Source organism: Strix aluco, chromosome 1, assembly GCF_031877795.1.
Source record: "Strix aluco isolate bStrAlu1 chromosome 1, bStrAlu1.hap1, whole genome shotgun sequence".
NCBI classification, from domain to species: domain Eukaryota; kingdom Metazoa; phylum Chordata; class Aves; order Strigiformes; family Strigidae; genus Strix; species Strix aluco.
Window position 1 is genome coordinate 171,167,506 of NC_133931.1, and position 18,924 is coordinate 171,186,429.

General features: G+C 45.5%; 1 protein-coding gene across 1 annotated transcript in view; it reads right to left on the minus strand.

Annotated features, from left to right (window-relative positions):
• WNT9A (Wnt family member 9A) overlaps nt 1–18,924 on the minus strand; it is a 64,564-nt gene that overhangs the window by 26,122 nt on the left and 19,518 nt on the right. The window contains exon 2 of the mRNA XM_074845303.1: nt 708–967. Coding sequence (XP_074701404.1) covers nt 708–967 — 260 coding nt within the window. The remainder of the gene's footprint in view (nt 1–707; nt 968–18,924) is intronic.

The window sequence follows — 18,924 nt, forward strand, 5'->3', positions numbered from 1 at the left end:
AAGGTAGCACAAAGGAAGGACATAAAAATTCCACTGGCTCCTCCAATACTCTCTCTCGGCTTCTGGTCCTCTCCACCTGAGCTGCTGGGAAAGGGTGTGGGAATTACCCTCCAAAGGGGAGCTCCTCCCTGGGTAGAGCAGTAAGAGGACACAAACATTTGCACTTTTGCCCTGCACTATGATAGGGTTCACCTTGTCCCCACTAACAGGACAGAACAGAACAGTCCATTTGGCCTTATTTCCCTTAAAAGGGCATTTTCTCAACCTCTTTCTGGAAAGGTTGACATAATAGGGAAAAAATAAAACAAAAACAGAGGGGACAGCTTTGGGAACTTCCACACCTTCCTCTCTAGCAACAGCTCAGCTTCCAGCAGAAGTGAGGAGCAACCATAGCTAGTAACTGCAGACACATGCACGAACATCTCCAGCCTCCACAGAGAGGAGCCATGGACAGCCATGGGAAGCAGACAGGGGTTGCTTCACTACTACAAGCACATAAATTACCACCATATAGCACATCCTTTGCTTGCTGTGCACTTTCACGGATGAGCGGAGCCTGGCTTGGTGTTTACCTTCTACAAGCTCTTTTTGGACCTCTGGGGAGGTGGTGACCCACCGCTGGCAAAGGATGCACCAGGATGACCACTCTGCAAAATGCCAGGGAAGCCGATGGGTGCTGGCAGTGCCGAGACCCCCACCCCGCTCACCTCTCTTTAGCAAGCTGGCCCGGTAGCGACCCTCAAGGGTGCAGTTCCAGCGCTCAAAGCGAAACTGGTACTGGCACTCCAGTGCACTCATGCTGATGGCCTCCATCAGGGTCTCGGCCACGCCAGGGTCCCGCCGGCACATCCTGCGCTGCTTCTTCTCCAGCTTCAGGCGGTCACAGACTTTGTAGTGGGCTTTGATGGCAGCTTCCTCCATTTCTGAAGTCAGAGGGAGGATGGTCAGGGGTTCGTTCCCCGTCAGCCTGCAGAGGAACAGAGGAACACAGCAGTGAGGAGAGAGAAATACAGCCCGTGGTAAAAATGGCAGCCATGGCGGGGTCCAGCTCTCCCTGGCTGAGCACCCATGGGGACTTGCCAATGGCAATGAAAGATTCTACAATAAGGGTCCCTCCAGTATGTGTGCAAGGTGGGAGCAAGAGAAGGGTAAGAAGCAATACTTGGATTTATTTTCTCTACCAGCTCTCACAGAGCTTGTTTGGACATAAGACCTTGGAAATCTCTACCACAGGACTGTGTTGAAAACTGAAACAGGAAAGATATTGAAGGTACCCAACTGCATGAACTTGGGAAACTAGCAAAAAATACAAGAGCACTACAGTCACTCTCCTGTGCATAAACAACAACAACAAAATCATTTTAGCACATCAAGCAGAGCCAGAACCAGCTTGAGAAGGGATAGAGGGTGATTCGTCCCACCAGAACCCGAGACACAGGAGAAAGCACTTACAGCCACCCTGCCCTCAGGAGAAGAGATCCTGGCATAAAACCTAGTGAGCCACAGCCTGAGGCTTTAGAGCAAGATACTTTCCAGATGATGCCGCCAAAAGCTTTTACAAGGCAGAACAAGCTCAAAACCTAAAAAACAACCCGAAGAAATTTGTGTCCCATTGCCTTCTCCCCTGCCCTGCCTTCGCCAAGCACAAGGTCCTTGACTTGTACAATGTGCAACAAAAGAAGCCAGCCTACTGTTCCCGGTGTCAAGTAACAAGCTGCTGGAAAAGAACCAGGCTGGCATTAGCCCCAGGGAGCAGAGAGGCTGCAGAAACATCTGCTGGGCTCATGAGCAGTTTGTTGGCCAGGCTGCCTGCACCCCACTCTCCTGGCTCTGCCCTTTTCCGGCCAGGTGCCAGTCCACACAGTCAATGGGAATCACTATGCAGGGTTTCAAAGGACCTGAAGACATATTTCCCCAGCCAAAAAGGAAGACTTGCTTAAAGCCAGAATTGAAAACATGCTGGAAAATTGCAGTCCTGCAGAGGCGAGAATGGGGATGGGTCGCAGGCTTAGACATCTTCATCGCTGTAGGACCACCTAGGGAAATGGGGTGATGGGCACAGGAGGGGAGCACACACTCACCCCCTTCACTGAATGCAGATGGGTCCTGGAAACCCTTTAAAACCCCAGCTGTCCTGCAGAAGCAGTAATTTTTTTGTTTCTTTTTTCAATGAGGATTTCTCCCTAATCAGTGGAATGCATCCTGCCAGGAGTACAGTCCCCGAGAGCAAGCAGCTAGGATGCTTTAACTCCCAAACCTCCTTGCACAATTGGCACAAAACCCTGACCTGAGCCACAACCAGCAACATCCCGTACAGATCCAATCACGACTGATGATTTGACAAGGTGATTTAACATCAGATGTCTAAAGAAGGGAGGAAAAGAGATGGCTGGGTTTGAGGTTTGGATTTTTAGAACAGAGATGGGCAGGGAAATGTTCTCCTTCAAAAGTGTTAGGATTTCCAGGAAAAAACCTGCAATGGTAAAAATGAAGTCGGAGTGATTTGTGGGAAACATGGAAAACTAGTGAACCCAGTGTAAATTTCCCCCCAAAACAGTTTTTTCCCCAAATTCTTCTCCCCCAAGATGATAAAAACATCTAGAGGGCCAAACAAGCTCCATCTGAAGCACTCACAAATGTTAACCCTTATGTTTTTGCTCTGTCTTGACTGGGACAGAGTATGGACTTGGTCTCAACCGCTCCCCAAGCAGATAGGACATCCCCCAGCCCTGGTGCCTCGTTAACTGAAGCTCTGAGCAACCTTGTTCATGAGAAAGGTGGCTTGGTCTGAGCTTCACAGTAGTAAAGACATGTAAGAAAATCTCCAGGATATTAATTCCTGGCCTTCATCAATACCTCTGCTCTGAAAGTTCATTACTACAAGCTTTCATAGTTGGTGCAAGAGATATCCTCAGCTGGCAAAGAAGAGAGAGGGAGGCATAAAAGCATTTTTTACAGGTCCCCCTCCCCAATTTACCTTTCCAACTGAGCAGGTACTGTTCAGCTAAATGTTCTGGAAAATATAAGCTCCAAGTATCAGGTAACAGATGGCTATCACAGTGAGGAGGAACACAGGAATTGATCCTACGGCCAAGATTTCTGTAGAGCAATTGCTGATTTTGAACCCCTTAGCCACCCCTCCCCCTTAGGTGCTTGGCTTTGAGGTACTTCAAAGTGTAGTTTCCCACAGATCGGCCTGGCAAAACTTGCTAATAGCACAGCTCAGTTGCATGTATCTTCAATAAAAGTCACCTAAATAAAAACAAAATAAAGAGTCAGGGATAGGGAGAAGGTAGAAAATCGGATTTGTGGTGCTGCACAATGCCAGAGGACAGGCCTCCAGCAGCCACTTAGAATTAGTGAATGGAAAGTCCTGAGAAACAGTAGAAAACTGAAGCATTAAATGGACTAATTGTCAGCGAACCCATATTCATTGCTCTGTGCAAACAGCTTAGGTCATCAGCTCTGATACTGGGGACACGTGGGTAACAGCCACAGTGATCTGAGAAAGCTGGGCCAGCATGCAGACACCCACCTCACCCCTTCGAGAAAACAACCCAAAGACAAGATACCAACACGATGTCCTGTAGAGAAGGCAGGATATCACCTTTCTCCACTTTCTGTTTCCAGATGCAGCTCTGCCCTGCCCTCCCCATTAGAGAAAAGGGGACATGAAAGACCAAACTGGTGAAAAACAAGCCATGCAACGCTCATGCTGAAAGAGACCCATCCACCACTGCCTGGCTTATTGCTCGGACTAATTTCACTGGCTTTCAAGCTGGTCTGAATCAGAGCGAAGCAAGTGAATTAGGAAAGCATCTCCAGAACATGACAAGCAGTAATTTTAGGGGAAAGGGGCTTTTCCTAGCTAAGCAATGAAGTTCTTCCAAATGAAGACCTCCGTGAGCAAAAGCAGCACACGTGCATGCACACATACATTTTTCCCTCCCCAGTGCTGGATGTGTGCCCGTTTCAGCAGGGGGGACCAGCGAAGCAGCCTCAGCTCTGCACACACGTTCCAGCATCCCCGGGAAGAGGGGTTAGGCAGCACTTTTCAGAGCATAGCATCAATAATAAACGAGCACAGGCAGAGCCAAGGAGAGCCAGTGACCCCACCTGAAATGCTGCCTTGGAGCTGCCGCTGCATAGAACCTTTATAATCCTATAAAGCTCTTTTATGCAACCTAGGCTGGGTAAGGTCCCGTAAGGCAACGGTGTCAGAGTCGGATGCTTTCTCCACTCCTCACAAAGACTGAGCTGTTCCTTCCAAGGAAATTTTTTGGGAAAGGGGGGGGTGGTGGGGGGGGTGGTGGTGGTTTTTATTTTATACACATCCAATCCACAACTGTTACAACTAAATTGCCAGCTAGCACTCCGTACAATTGTATTATTTTGGATTGGGGGCTGAGCATGAGATGGAATGTATGTCCACTAGGAACCTGGAGAGAGACCAAAAAGCTCATTGTACACAACCCAGGAAGCTTTAACTCTCTGGAAACTGACTGTGGCCTCTATGAGAGCAATATGAATCTACAAAGTCAAGAGACTGTTTCTGCTTCAGACTTTGACTTAAATCTTCTGTGCACCTTGCCTGACTTCTGCTCCGAGTGGCACACTTACACTGTCCAGACCCCAGTAAGAATCTGGTTGCTCAGTGCCATACCCACCTAGCTGAGAGGGACCTTTGCAACATTATTTGCACTATTCTTCTTCCAGTTAATCTATCACTAGTCTGAAGTCAGAAAACCAGAAGGTTTATTATCACCAGATGTAAATAGCATGATCTATCTGGTTTGCGCATAGACTACTGGTGGTATTTCACTGCCTTGGTTGTGAACTTCTTGCCAAGCACTGCTAATTGCTTCGCTTTCCTGGAGTTCAGACTCCAGTCACCCAGGCCTGGGAGAGATCCTAAACACAGCCCCTGACACTGCACAACTCACACTGATAGCTGTGTAGCCAAGTTATCAGTAGCACCATGGAATTACTGCCCTTCCAGAGAGGAAATTCAAGATGGGTCCTGCTTTCAGCTCATCTTGGAAGTCAAGAATTTTTATTACCCCATCAGCTCACTCCTTCAGTGTCCCTGTATTTTCTCATTTTCCTGATGAGAATTTTAGAGGGACTGGACAGAAGATGCCTGCATAGACCCGTGAGTGCACTCTAGTTTTTGACATGCTCAAGAGTTTCCATTGCAAGTGCCGCCAGAGACGCGAGACAAGGTGAGCTGCTTTCCTGCAAGGAAATGCCTCTGCTATACCCGCCTGGAATGACAGGCCTGCTGAAATATTGCATTCCTATTCTGGCACTTCCTTCTCTCTCAGGAGATTTATCTTTGGTACCTCTGTACAAGGACCAAATTGATTCTATTTTCACTTTTTATATGAACGTTTTTCTTGCAGTATTGCTACTCTTCCAACCTTTTTTTGTCTCTTTCCACCACTTCTTTCTTTTAATAGTTTAAAAACGTTTCTGAAAAGTTGACAACTTGAACACTAACCTTCTTCACTGCAATACCTAAATTAATGACTCCACACAACTCAAGGTGTCAGACTGAGTTATGCTGAACACCAAGCCTGTTATTTTTTGCATCCAGCAACCTTCAGCTGCCCTCTCTCTCTCCCACCATCACACTCCTACACTGTGAAGAAGCTTTCCTAAATTGATTTACCAGGGTACCCCCATCCCACAAGGGCTAATTGCTATTTGAAGTATTTTGCTAAAACTCCATCTATCCTGGCACTTTGCAAGGTTTTCTCCTCTTATCATCCACAGACCACTGCCCCTTTTGGCACATGCTAGTTCTTTCTCTTCAAGATGATTCCCAACCAACTATGCTTTGTGCTCTCCCCTCCTTTTTGCTCTCCATATCATTCTCCATAAACAATGGTGTCTTGATGCTGGAGAACATTAAAACAAAGCAAAAGACTATTTGGAAACTCAGTTACAGCTATTATGTCCCAATTTATATTTTGATCCTTATCTTCCTCTCAATAGCATGGTACACACACAGAGCTTTTCTTTAGGTGTCAACCTCTCAAACATGGGCTTCCTCATTAGTCAATAGTGCACAAATCTCAGTTGCAGCTTCTACTTGCAAAGAAACAAGTAACAGTCCCCACCACGGCAGTATCACACACTTCCACCCACACATGGTAGGAGTAATAGAGACTTGTAACCTCGCTTCATGCAGCTGGAAAGCAGCCATACCCTACGCTCATGTGCCAATGAAGAGAACGCATTTGAGGGGAATACCTTTAAGTCCTTGGTTCCAGTTCTGAGTGGTGGGAATTAGGAGGATAGAGAAGAGAAAAGCTACAGCATGGGGGAATTTCCAACCCAATAGATCCTGCTTACCAGGGAAGGAAGCATCAGTCTCTATCAGACTCCTGATGAAGTATGATCAAACGGATTTCTTTTTGGGTTTTTTTAGGAGACAAAAAGGTGTCGATTCTTGTAGGCTTCAGTCATTCAAATTTTCTTCAATTACTCTGCCTGGGAAGATCTACACAGTGGTTTCCTCTGGGCATCTCCTCTGAGCATCTTGGGCAAGAGGATGGAGTAGTGAGCATGTAAGGATCCTGCTACACATACCTGTCAGGCTCTCAGGTCCTATCGAGAGTTCCACCATCCAGCGAAAAGATAAACAGCTGCTTCTGGAAGTAAGAATTCGCTGCTACAAGTCTGCAGCTCTTCCCTTTCCAACACAGCTCTCCTGAATGCTTCTAACGCACATCAGCCACGCTGATCCCAAGTTATTAAGCTCTTTTGAGGCTCAAGTGTTACCACAGAGATAATTTATGCCTGAGTTTCCTGTTTTAGCCTTAGCTGAAGTTCACACAGAAGTCAGAGGACTTCTCCCAGGCTGCTGAGTGCAGCAGTCCAAGCAAGTGAAATCCTCCCCCAGGCCAGCTGTCCTGCACTGAGAAGAGAGCTGGACCCCAACAGCCTTACAAAGGAGTTGTCACATCAGTTCAGAAAGGATTTTTCTGTGAATGGAGCAAGACACAGATGGTTGTCTCTCAGATACAGGATGGTCATTTGTGTATAAATAAGCTTCCATGCAATTTCCTGCCAAAACATGCCCTCAACTTCTGCAAAAATTACCAAGAGTTTGGCACATAGTATATTAAGGCAAAATTTAGCAACCAAAGGAAAAATAATCCAGTGAATGAGCAACAGTGTGACTCAGCTCAGATGCAGAGGGCTGGAGATGTTCTCGTTATGGTGCATTCCTGCGTAGGACCTATGGGACCAAGGTGCCTGCCATGAGGAACAGCTATTTTTGCACTATGGCAACCAGAAGCACCACAAGCAAATACTTCAAGCTGCTGCAGTATTTCCCACCCATGCAAGGCGGAAGACCTGCACAGGTTATGAATTACAGCTAATAGCACTCCACTGAAGTAAGGAAGCATTGCTTTCCCTTCTGCCTCCCTTCCCCCATTGAGGAGGGCATAAGCAATCAGAGAAAGCCCATAGCAGAGGAAGAAATCAAACTTGGGTCTTTCAGACCTTGGTGCTGTGCCTGAACCGCAACGCTGAACTACATCTACTCTTTTCCCCCCACCGTCCTTACAACAAACTTTATACAGGAAGTTTCCAGTCCACCAGAGTAAGAGATATTTTTATGTTAGGCAAATATCTGAGCTGCAGCATTAAGATTCACCAGCGTGGAAACGATACGAGGAGAAGACAAATATCAGGACCAGCTCTAAAAGAGTTTGCAATACTCTCTTGCAATTCCTGTGGCTTGTGCTAAACAGTTCCCAGCACCAAACCACCTTTAGAAAACACTGCTGGGTCTTTGAGGAGGTGGTATTCAGTTTTTACAACTCAATGACTTATTAGCTGCCCTTAGCTGGGAGGTCCCAGGTAGCTTGGCCCAAGAGCAGCCAGCAACTTAATTCCACTGGAATAACCTATTTTGTCCATAAGTGAGCAGAGGTGGAGAAGGGAGGTGGGGAGGGGGGAGAAGAGGAAGGGAAGGCTGTTTCCTCTCCCCTTCATCCTCTCAAGAATGAAACAGCAATCAGCAAGATTTACAAAGGATTTTCAACCCAACTTAAAACCAGCCGGTGAACCGCGGTGCCAGTGGAATGCACAGGCCAGGCGGCAACAGGGGCTTTCACTCCCGATTTAAGACGGCATTAGCTTTGCCCTTGGCAGCCTGTGCCAGGAATTACCACCCCGCCGGCACCCCCCTTCTTGGCTGGACAGCTCCTGGATCCCCACCAGATCCCTGCCCCACGACCCACTGCTGCTCCTTATCCCAGCCACTGCTTATTTTCTTTTTTTTTTTTTTCAGCTTAACATCATTTCTTTTGGCATGAGTCCCACTATACCGTAGGTAATGTGTAGCTGTGAGTTTTGGTGCAGAGAAGCAGTTAAGCAGGGAGCAATGCAGCAGAAGATGAAAAAATAAGCCCAGAGAAGAAAATGAAAGGTTTTAACCCATTTAGCTCCACACGGTGTGGAGGGAGGAAAGAGGTTTTCAGAATATTTTCCATGATAGGATGTGCACATGCACAACATATCTATGCCCTATAGTAACACCTCCTTGCAGCAGGAAGATAAAACTACCATAAGGTAGGGGGTTTTGTCTAATTGTTGTGGGGTTTTTGTGGATTGGGTTTTTTGGGGGGCATTTGGGTGGGGGGGAAGTTGTTTTTGTTTTTTTTTTTTTTGTTTTACACTGCTGAGAATCTTGCCATCCAAGGATCTCAGATCCCTGCTGCAGTAAAAACCAGCTCAGCTTCATCCCTGACATGGAGTTAGAGTAAATCATTTTAATCCAGAATTGGGCTTAACAGCTCTCCATGACATAGAAAACAAGGGACATTTCTGGATCACACAAAAAAATACAGATAACCATCCCTCCCCCCACCTTGCGTTTGAACAGTTTTTGGTGGGATTGAGGACCAGAAGACCACAGATGTAATGGATCACACAAATACAGCAAAATAATTTATATCAGATTTTACAGACAGCAGACCAAAGGAAATGTGCCAGGTGCTCAATGGCATGATTTTCTTGTAAAGAATTGAGCCCTATGCAAACTGTTACATCTGCTCCTATCATGAAGCCTGAATTCCTAAAAGCCAGAAAGTCATCTGTGCTATAAACCTGAAGTAATATTTTTGTTTTTTCTGTTTCAAGCAAAGAAAACCCAAGTTCATGGTCTTTCTTGGTAGCTTCCCTTGTCTGGGGAGAGTTGCACATAACAAAGGATATTTAGTATTTGAAAACTAAACAAAAAGGACCAAAAAACCACCGTAGATGTTTGTTCGTTGTGCTTTTTGCACTGCTGCAGCTTTATATTTATTCCAGCAAGTTTACAAAGATGGCATCGGAAAGCATCGCTCATGGGCTAAGGGCATTCCTTCACAAGGGCAGTTCCGTTTCCCAAAACACCTGCAGTCCACACTTCTGGCTCTCTACAGCTCAAGGTACTGACGTGAAGCCTAACGAAGCCCCACAGATCTGCCCAAGGCTGGGGGCTCCACAGGGAGCGCTTTGTTCAGGGCAATGCAGGAATCCGACTTTTTGACTCAGTCCAGGCACAGCAGTAAAAAAAAAGAAATGCTAGACACTCCGAGAATAGAACATTTTTTCCAAACAGCACATCATTAAACTGCAAGGTTCATTGCCACCGGATGTTGTGAAGCTCAGAACTATGAATAGATTCCAAAAGGGATTAGACAAATTCAGGAAAGGTTCACCCAGGTGGGTGATGAAACATGAGGGCTTGAACACTGCCTCTGGCTCAGGAAGCCTCAAACCACTGCCTGCAATGAGCAAGCACGACACGCCAAGAGACATCACTTGTACCATTTCTCCTTGGCTTCCCCAGATAGCCTGGCTGAAGAAATCTTTGGTTCAACCCCGTATGGCAGTTATGTTCTCAGCACCGGAGACAGGCACCTGTAAGATGCACTGCAGGATGCTTCGGCTGTGGCATTTAACCCACCTGCACTCTCCAACCCTTTGGAGGACAGCAAGAACCAACCCAGAAGTGTCAAGTACACACCACAGAAAGACATTGCAATGTCAGCTTGATCGACTCGTACATCCAAAGCGCCCCGCTCTTTCCTTGAAGAAGCTATTGCTGCTACGCTCGCTTTCAGCAACCCCACCTCCATGGTCCTAACAGCAATCCTTCCACGTCCTCAGCAAACCTCCCACCCACGGTGGCCCTCAACACACCAGGACATGGGCATGCCTCACACGGCTCCAGTGGCAGTGCCGCCAGCCATGTGTTAGTGTCAGTCTCTCCCACCCGCCCCTGACAGGGAACACATCTGACTTGGTAATGAATCGCCCATTTGTCTCCCTAACACCTCAGCCAGCCCTTTTGTTAAATTTGGGACATAAAGGCTTCACAGCTCCACAGCACACATCATACAGCAGGACTTGGCCTGTGCCTTTCCCCCTCCTCTCTGTCAGATAAATCGTCCTGTCCCTCCCAAACACTGCCTGGTCTGTTCTCAGCAGATGCTGCAGTTACATGGGTGCCCTTGCCCAGACCAAGGAGACTGGCAGCCAGGGAAGAAACTCCTTGTAGCCAGCACAGCAGCTTCCCTCACTGCCCAGAGATATCCCTATGTACACACACATTCAAGTAGCACAGCAGCTAAAGAGAAAATAAAAGTTGCTCTCCAGATGACACAAATCTCAGAAGGTGTGGGTTCAAAATTGAACCTTTGAGGGAAGCACTGTGAATGCAAAGAACTCCTCAAGTTCACTGGGACAGAAAAACAAGTGGAGAATTAACTTCTTCCTCCTTCCCAAGTCCCAGCTTTTATATTCAGGACCCAAAGGTCCCAGCTGAAAGCAGAGACTGGTTCCTAATCAACTTCTGGACAAATGACAACTTCTAGAAACAAGTATGCAGATTCAGGCAGAAGGGGGTTTTCAGCTCCCCCTCCCCTCAAAACATTTTACCCAGCCCCTATTATATATCGCACAGAGGTCATCTCGTGGAGTATTTAGATAGTTGAGCGGTTTGACACCTCATCTGATCTATTTTGGGAGCAGTTTACAGCTCTGCAATTCCTCCCCTGCACAGCAGCGATAGCTTTTCCACTCTAATGTCATATTATCCTCGTGGCAGGTTTAAAAACTAAACAGGTGAAAAAACAAACTTTCTGGGCACTGGAGAGATCAGGATGCATGAGACACATTATGGTGATGGGATGGCAGAAGTTTGTCGTCATTCTGAGCCACAACAGATTGTGGGAATGAACTGTGAACATAGAGGCTAGCTCCTTACAAAACTCAACAGGAGGATACTCAAAGGCTCTTGCATAAAGGTCATCCCATGACAAAAGGTGTCTCGTGAATGTCTTTCTGAAGAAGCTTTACAGTCCTGAGGTTTTACAAGCCTCAAATGAAACTTCAATGGTCAGGTCTCCACCTAAGCAAACTAGCTCTGGCCAAGGTTTCAAACTCATCAGATAAGGATAAACCACCCATGCAAGAGACTAGATTCTTGCTGAGGTATCCTAGAACAGGTTCCCACAAAGCCAACCTTACAAACCTTACTGTCTTCTGCTCCAGATGAAAGGGCACTGCATGGTCCTTCCCGCACTGCCACCCATTGAACAGCATTGCTCTCTTTCCCTTGATCTCCTCTAGCACCCCAAAACCCTGCTCCTCCGCACCACAATTTGTTCCAGCAAGAGGGAAAGAACAAACAACGTGAACATCTCCCATCAATCTCCCAATGTCCATCCGCCACCATTAGGAAAGGCCCAGGTCCCACAGCATTATAGGAACAGTGTAACCTTCCTCAAAGGAGTGAATCCGTGCACTCCCCATCCCTTTTGTGGAAGGGGAACAGATGTTATAACTGTGGTTAATCACAAGTGATGAATAAATTGATATTGATAGCCAAGATGTCTAACAGACCTGTGCTGCTGTCAGGACCCTCATTCACCTTTTGAAGGTGACTGGACTACAGAATATCAGCAAGGAGCTCAGCCAAACCTACCTTTGGCAACAGTTCTGGTGAATACCCTCAGAATACTTGGTGACTTCAGCCTATACATCTTTTTTATAATACTGGAGTCTATGAACAAAGTCTACGAATACTAGAGTCTATATGAACAAAGAGTCACGTTAACCAAAATAACATTACATGGCCCAGGAAGAGCCAAAGCTTTATTCTGCGAGTGCTGCTGAGCAGACAGGACTGCGTATTATCCATCTTCAAAGCAACACATCTTTTATGCATTGCACGATAAAGGCATGTGTGGCACACTCAACCAGCATTAAGGAAAGCATTTCCTTCCTGTATTGATCACCCATCCATCCAGCTAAGTTGCATTAAGAAGGCAGGGGGGAGGACAAGCCAGGTGTTATACATAGCAAATTCTGATTAGATTATGAAACTTTAAGAAGATCTTAACAAGTGGACAGTGTGCATTTTACATAATTAGCTTGTTACTTATAAATGCCTTTCATAGTGCCAGTGGCAGATTTTCACCACCTAAAATAGCCTAAAGCTGTTGGATTCAAGAACTCCTGCCATCCCAATTTAGATCAACTCAAATACAGAAACCACGAGGTGGTTTCACTACACCAAGATTAGGAATTGAATCGGCTCTTGTGTGCCTGGATGTTGGAAGGGGTAAGAGATTATAGAGGGCAAAGACATATTATGTCACACTGTACCTTGCCAGCCCAATCCTCACTGAATGTGAAAGCTGTTCTTCACAGCATTCTGACAGGTTTCAAGTCACTTTGGGGGGGATAGAGCCTTGCTTTAAGACTGGACATAAAGATGCAGCATTGTGGGATGCCACAACTGTATCCATATTCATTTAGCAGAGAACTGTTCCCCAGCTCCATGAGACATAGGCTTCATGAAACTGGGACTGTTTCACCTCAATTCCAAGAAGCCGCTCAGAGCAAACCTTGAGTTACAACCACTGCCTATAAAATATGACCTCAGAAGTAGCAAATCAGGTAAGGAAGCCATCTGATTTACGAGCTGCTCATGCTTGACAAGGAAGTCCCAAGAAACGCAGAGCTACACAATGTTATTCCTATGCCAATCCCTACACCACTTTTTCCCAGTGCCTGCAGACATCTAAAGGGAGAAACATTTTCAATTCTAAGTAAAAAGTGCAAGAAAGCATGCTAGAAAGCACCTCGAGGAAAAACTGTCTCATGGGAAGAGGATCCACAGGCTTAGAGTTATCCCAGGATGCAAACATCATCCAGTACACCATCAACCAATTTCTGCAAGTTCCCATTTTCTAAACCACCTACCAGCAGCTTGCAGAACAAGCAGAGCAGAAAGATAGTCCTTAAATCACTAGTTACCCAAAAACACCATGGAGCTGAGCTATGAGCTCTATGGCTGCATACTATGTGATGTCCTATCTTCATCTACTGAATAGCATTAAAAGATATATAAAACTGCTACGGTGTAACATTGAGTATGCCCTTTCAATATGCCATATAACGGCCATTTCCAAGGACCGAAGGGCAAAATGGTGGCCATGTATCTAAGGCAGCATATGGCCCCAGAGAACTTGAGGAAAAAGGAGAATACTTCCCATTTCCCTTTGTCTTACTACTTTTACTCCTTAGACCCCAGAAATATCACTGGATCCACCCTCTTCAACAAATCCACAATGCAGCGTTTGACTCTTTTCCTTGAAAAAGATTGTCAAGTTACAGCTGAATGAATGGCATAAGGTTTCAGCTGACTGTGAGAAACTATAGTGAGGTCAGAAGCTCCAACTGAGAGATGTCCCATTAATCTACACGTTTGGGAAAAACTAACAGGGAAGAACAAAAGTCAACTAGTGCACTTTCTGCACCCAACTCTACAAGAATTTCCTAGGTTGATATTCTGCTTTATAACACAAATGGTTTGTGTGGCCTGAAAATATATAATCCATTTCCCAGTCCAGGGCTGGATGATCAGTTTTTCCCAGATTCACAAAGGCATTTAGCTGACATGTCATCTGAAAAAATTATGATCTATATCCCTAAACTCCTTTTGAATTCAGACTGCTTTAGAATCCATCTGTGAAACTGAGATGAAGAGATTTGAAAGTTTTGTAGCTAAATTATCCCTTGTGAACTCCTTTGAGAACTAGTGGAAGTGGAAGAAGTGAAAAGAACAAAAATCATTATACACAAATGACTTGCAGTTGAGCCATTCAAGGGCCAGAAAACATCAGCACAATTATGTGCGTGCGTTAGGAAATCGGTTCTACTTAAAAAGGTTATGTGGCCACATTCTGCAAAGGATCACTGCATGAGAGAGATACTCTTTTCCAGATTCCCATTTTGTCTTCATTCCCTGAGGACAACTAGATGGAAATGAGGCATGGGAGGAGCAAACTGTGATCTTATGAGTATCTTTTTTGAGAATTACAATTTATTCTAGCAGGGCCACGATAGAAGACAAATTCAGTAAAAGAGCTTTTGCAGTTTTTTGCAAGTCCTTAGCATGCCTCATTTTCCAGACACTGAGACTTTGGGTTTCCCTAGTGTGACAACTAAACATGGGATGACCCATAATAATTCTAAATACTCAGGGGTAGTGAAAAGAAAGCTGACTTTCAGCATCAGAAGGGATGCTGTAGATAAGTGGACTCTTGATAACTTTCTCTTTGAGCTCTGTGTCTCAGACAGCATCTTAAAAACACCCACAAGGAACCAAATGTGTTTTTCATTGAGTACAGAACCTGGATAATGTGTTCTAAATAAGCCTTGGGGCCACAAGGTTAATGAGAACGATAAAGAGAAATATTTAATAATTGCCCATTCACTGAAAGAAGCAAGGATTTTGCAGAACAAAACTTGATTGCAATCATGAAACAAAATTCCACTGTAGTGTGCATGCACAAAGGGGATGATTTAGGTTACTTACACAGCTCACTTCTGAGGCTTCCCAGATTAAACTGTGAAGCCTTACATTAGCAGTAATCGTGTATTAAAAGGTATCTCCAGATGCTTGAGGTGCTGGCATTAAATCACACTGCTTCTGGATTCACTTGCAGATGCACTTCAGCAGTTATGCTCAGCTTTCACGTGCATTTGCCAGAAACAGTGTTCAGCATTAGAAGGGACAGGCAAATTCCAGGACTGCAGCCTACACCTGGCAGGTATATACATCAGGGAAATCCTGTGGCATGTATAAACAATCAAAGCTATTTGTGGCAATGCTTTCGTGCAGGTGGAATTTGTCTGATATGGAAATACTACAAACAGGAAAAGAAAAATTAAAAACCGCAATGGGCATATTCCATAAACTTTGCTGTAAGTCTCCACAGACAACCTGTATCTTCCTTTTCAGCTTAGTTCTTCCTATCCTGACATGATCAGTAATAAAGAACACTGAGACCCCCCTCCCTGGACTACTCCATCAACAGATGCTCATTAGAGCTAATCACAACCAGAGCAGCTCCAGCTTGAAATGGAGTTTCCATCTGTCTTCAAAATGCATGTGGGCTTGCTTTACAATTCCCACATCCCACCTCTTTCAGTGGGTCTGGAGACTGAGTCATCATCCCCAGGATGATACAGGGCACAACTACATAGAACCTAACAGAATTCAACCCAGTAGGCCAAAAAAAAAAAAACCCACACCAATCAGAAGGATCTAACTTAAATTTCCAAGTGTCACAAAAGGTGCTCAGCTATACAGCAAAATCTCAAAAAACTATGAATAATGATACTGGAGCAAGAGTACAAATGTGTTTCCAAGGAAAGAAACAATTTGTCTGTGAATAACTCTCCCCAGCAGATTCTCTCACAATGGGGGTAAGCAGGACTACAGCTGTCTGCTCAATACTAGATAACATCCAGAAGACAGAAGTCAGGGTAAAAGAAGTTAAAATCTGGCTGAACCATCAACTCTACCCTGCTTGCACTCCAATTTAGCGTGAATTATGTTTTCCCTTGAATCCTGTGGCAAAGCATATTTGAAAGGAAGGGTATGAATGCAAGTTGAAGGGAAATAATTAGCAGATTCAAGGAAGTTTAAACTTAAACAGAAACATACCAAGATGAGATATCTCTTTGGCTTCTTGTATGAACAGAACTAGAGTTCCCAGTGCTTTAATCAACTCGCTGCACAACAGCATTGCTGAGGCAGCAGCTGAAACCCTATAGCACTGCGACAGAACTTGGCTACATCCTTCTCTTAGGTTTTACGTCCTTCCCTGGTAGACAGTATCACATTCCCCATCCCCTTTCTTCATCTGCACTTGAGACTTTCCAGTTGGCCCTGTGTCAAGAAAACTGTCCCACCCCCAGCCTTGGTCTCTCCTCCCTGCAAGAGCACGTCCCTTCTGCCAAGCCTTCCACCGACCTCCCGGGCTCCCTCCAGCCCTCCCCTGAGGTTACAGAGGCATCCAGCATCCCCTGACCCACATCCCCAAGGGACGCTAACCCACAAGTCTCACACCTCACTTCCTTGAAACCCTGCAAGCGTGGGTTACACTTGCAATTCTGCTGGGTGAACCACAGGAACAAGAGTGGCAGGATCTCACTTGCTTTGCCAGTTTTCTCTCCACCACAATCCCCACAGTGACATTTGTTTTCTCAGTGGTAGAGAAAGGAATCCCTCTAGTTTACCCCTCTCCAGTCCCAAAATAGCAGTGGTTGAAAGTGCCCCAACAGTATATATCTTGCATACGCAGCTGGAGCAATAAGCAATACTGAAACTAAAATCAGGGAAAGGCATTTTATTTTATAGCAAAGGAACAACCAGGAGACATTCACTTTTTTTGTTGTTACAGGCTAACTAGCAGGTCTCAGGATAGAAGGGAGAAAGAACGACCCATCCTAGCACACAACTATTGCTATTACTTGCCAAAAGCACTATTTGTATTCATTTCTTCCACCCTGTGTCTAAGAGTTTAAGCAAGTACTCAGGACTAGTCTCCTAGGCTCATGATTTCCCACCCAGCTTTCTGCCAAAGGATATCCATGTTGATAGTCTTGACATCTCAATAACAAACTCTGATCTATTCTGGAGCCGTTAAGTCAACTTTATCAAAGCAAACGGCACTTTCAGGGAGGAAAAGTAAGGCCCAAATAACACAAAGATGAGAGAAAACCTTTCTAACGGGGCTCTAACATAATTTCTTTGTGAATCAAAAGCATTCTTCACACTGGAATTTTCCTCCAAGTTAAAGAGGGCTTGCAACTAATTAAAAAAGCCCTCCAAGTTTCCAAAGTATTTCAAGTGATAAAACCAAAGTTACAGCCTGAAAATAAATCATAACAGTAATATGCACACACTTGAGAGAAAAAAAAACCAGATATAAACCTACACTGGAAAAATCTTACACTTAGTGCAGCCAAAATGCCAGTTGATACATGTCACATTTGGGCGCTCTAGGCAACGTTATCACAATGGCTAATACAGGCAGGCAGAGCTCCAAGATGAATGTCCAAAGCCCAAGAGGACACACAGATGCTCCCTGGAGCCTTAGAGAACAGTGATGGCATCTCAGGCCTTTTGCTGAAGCTTTCACACACGTTTAGCATCTTGAGCAGCAGCGCAAGTCAAAGAAAGGCTATGACCTTTCAGACGCTGTTACCAGCTAATCCTTCTTGATGGAGGGCCTCAGAAAACATTTAGATTGAAGTATCTGTAAGATTAAGATGTTTATCCATCTTATATTTTGCACATTTGTGATTGCAGTGTCTCCTGGCTGCAAGAGCTCAGGAGGACCAAGGGCCAAGAAAGAAAGAGAACTCAGGCAAGGGGAAAGGATAGCAACGCTAAAAAATTCTTTGTACGTTTGCTAGAAACCTGTCATCAGTCTGCAAATAAAAGAGTAAAACAAAATTAGGGGAGATTTTTCCCCAGATGGAAATACCTTATGCAGCTGAGTTGACAGATCTATTGGGCGTAACGAGAACTAAGAGCATAATGCGACAGGTGCTCCCTAAGACTTTCCAGGTGTTTATGTCTGGCTTCAGCCAGGAGAAGTGCCATGAACCCCTTAAGATCACCCCAGCCCAAAGCTGTCTCAGCACAAAAGCTAAGGAGGTCAATAAACTCACACTGTGGCTGGAGATACTGTGGTAGCGACCGCATGCAGAGAGACAAGAGTCTCCCCTTCTCCCACCCCTAACTGGAAGGGAGTTTGTCACCAGAGTCTTCATGGGGAACCCTCATGGAAAAACCTCATGGAGACGCTCAAATCCCTGGAGGATAACGCTGACCTTTTCCAAGCACAGTTTGCAGCATGGGAACGAAGGTCTCCAAAGCAGCTTTGTCCAAGTACCACAGAAAAACGTGATCTATGTGACTGCAACGTGGAGGAGAGCTTAGGTAATACAACAGGAGGGAGGATGAAGACACAGCAGCAAGAAGAGAGCACTCCTCATAACACACACGCAGTGAGGAGGACAGCAGGTTTACAGCAAGATGACAAATAAAAGCCTTTCTAACTCAGTTTGCCACCTTCATCCTCAAATAACTATCATTTGCAGAGTGCGCGTAGCACAGCTTGTAAGCTCCAGGGTTAGAAAGCTCACACCAGACGTCTTTGGTCACAGATGACGAGACATTGCTTTGCTCCTACCACAGCAAAGCCACACTGAGCTACAACTGTTCTGAAGAGTCATGCCTTTGAGTAGGACGCTGCATGGCAGGAGTTGCGTGAAGGCAGGGGGCAAGCTATCCAGTGCTTCTGTGAAGTTTCTGGGCTCAATACCTATTGTGGCTCATTTAGGATGATGGGGAGCTGATCCTGGGCCAGGAGGGTCCCTGACAGCTTTATGTTCCTACACATTTGATCACAACAAATGGGCGAGTGGATCAGAAGGAGAGAATTTCAGGACGCGACTGGACATCCCCCAGGCAAGGCTTTACAGCCTCCCCAAAATAATCTTCACCGGTTTCACATTGAAGGCCCCAGAGCTTGCGAGCAGGTTTAATTT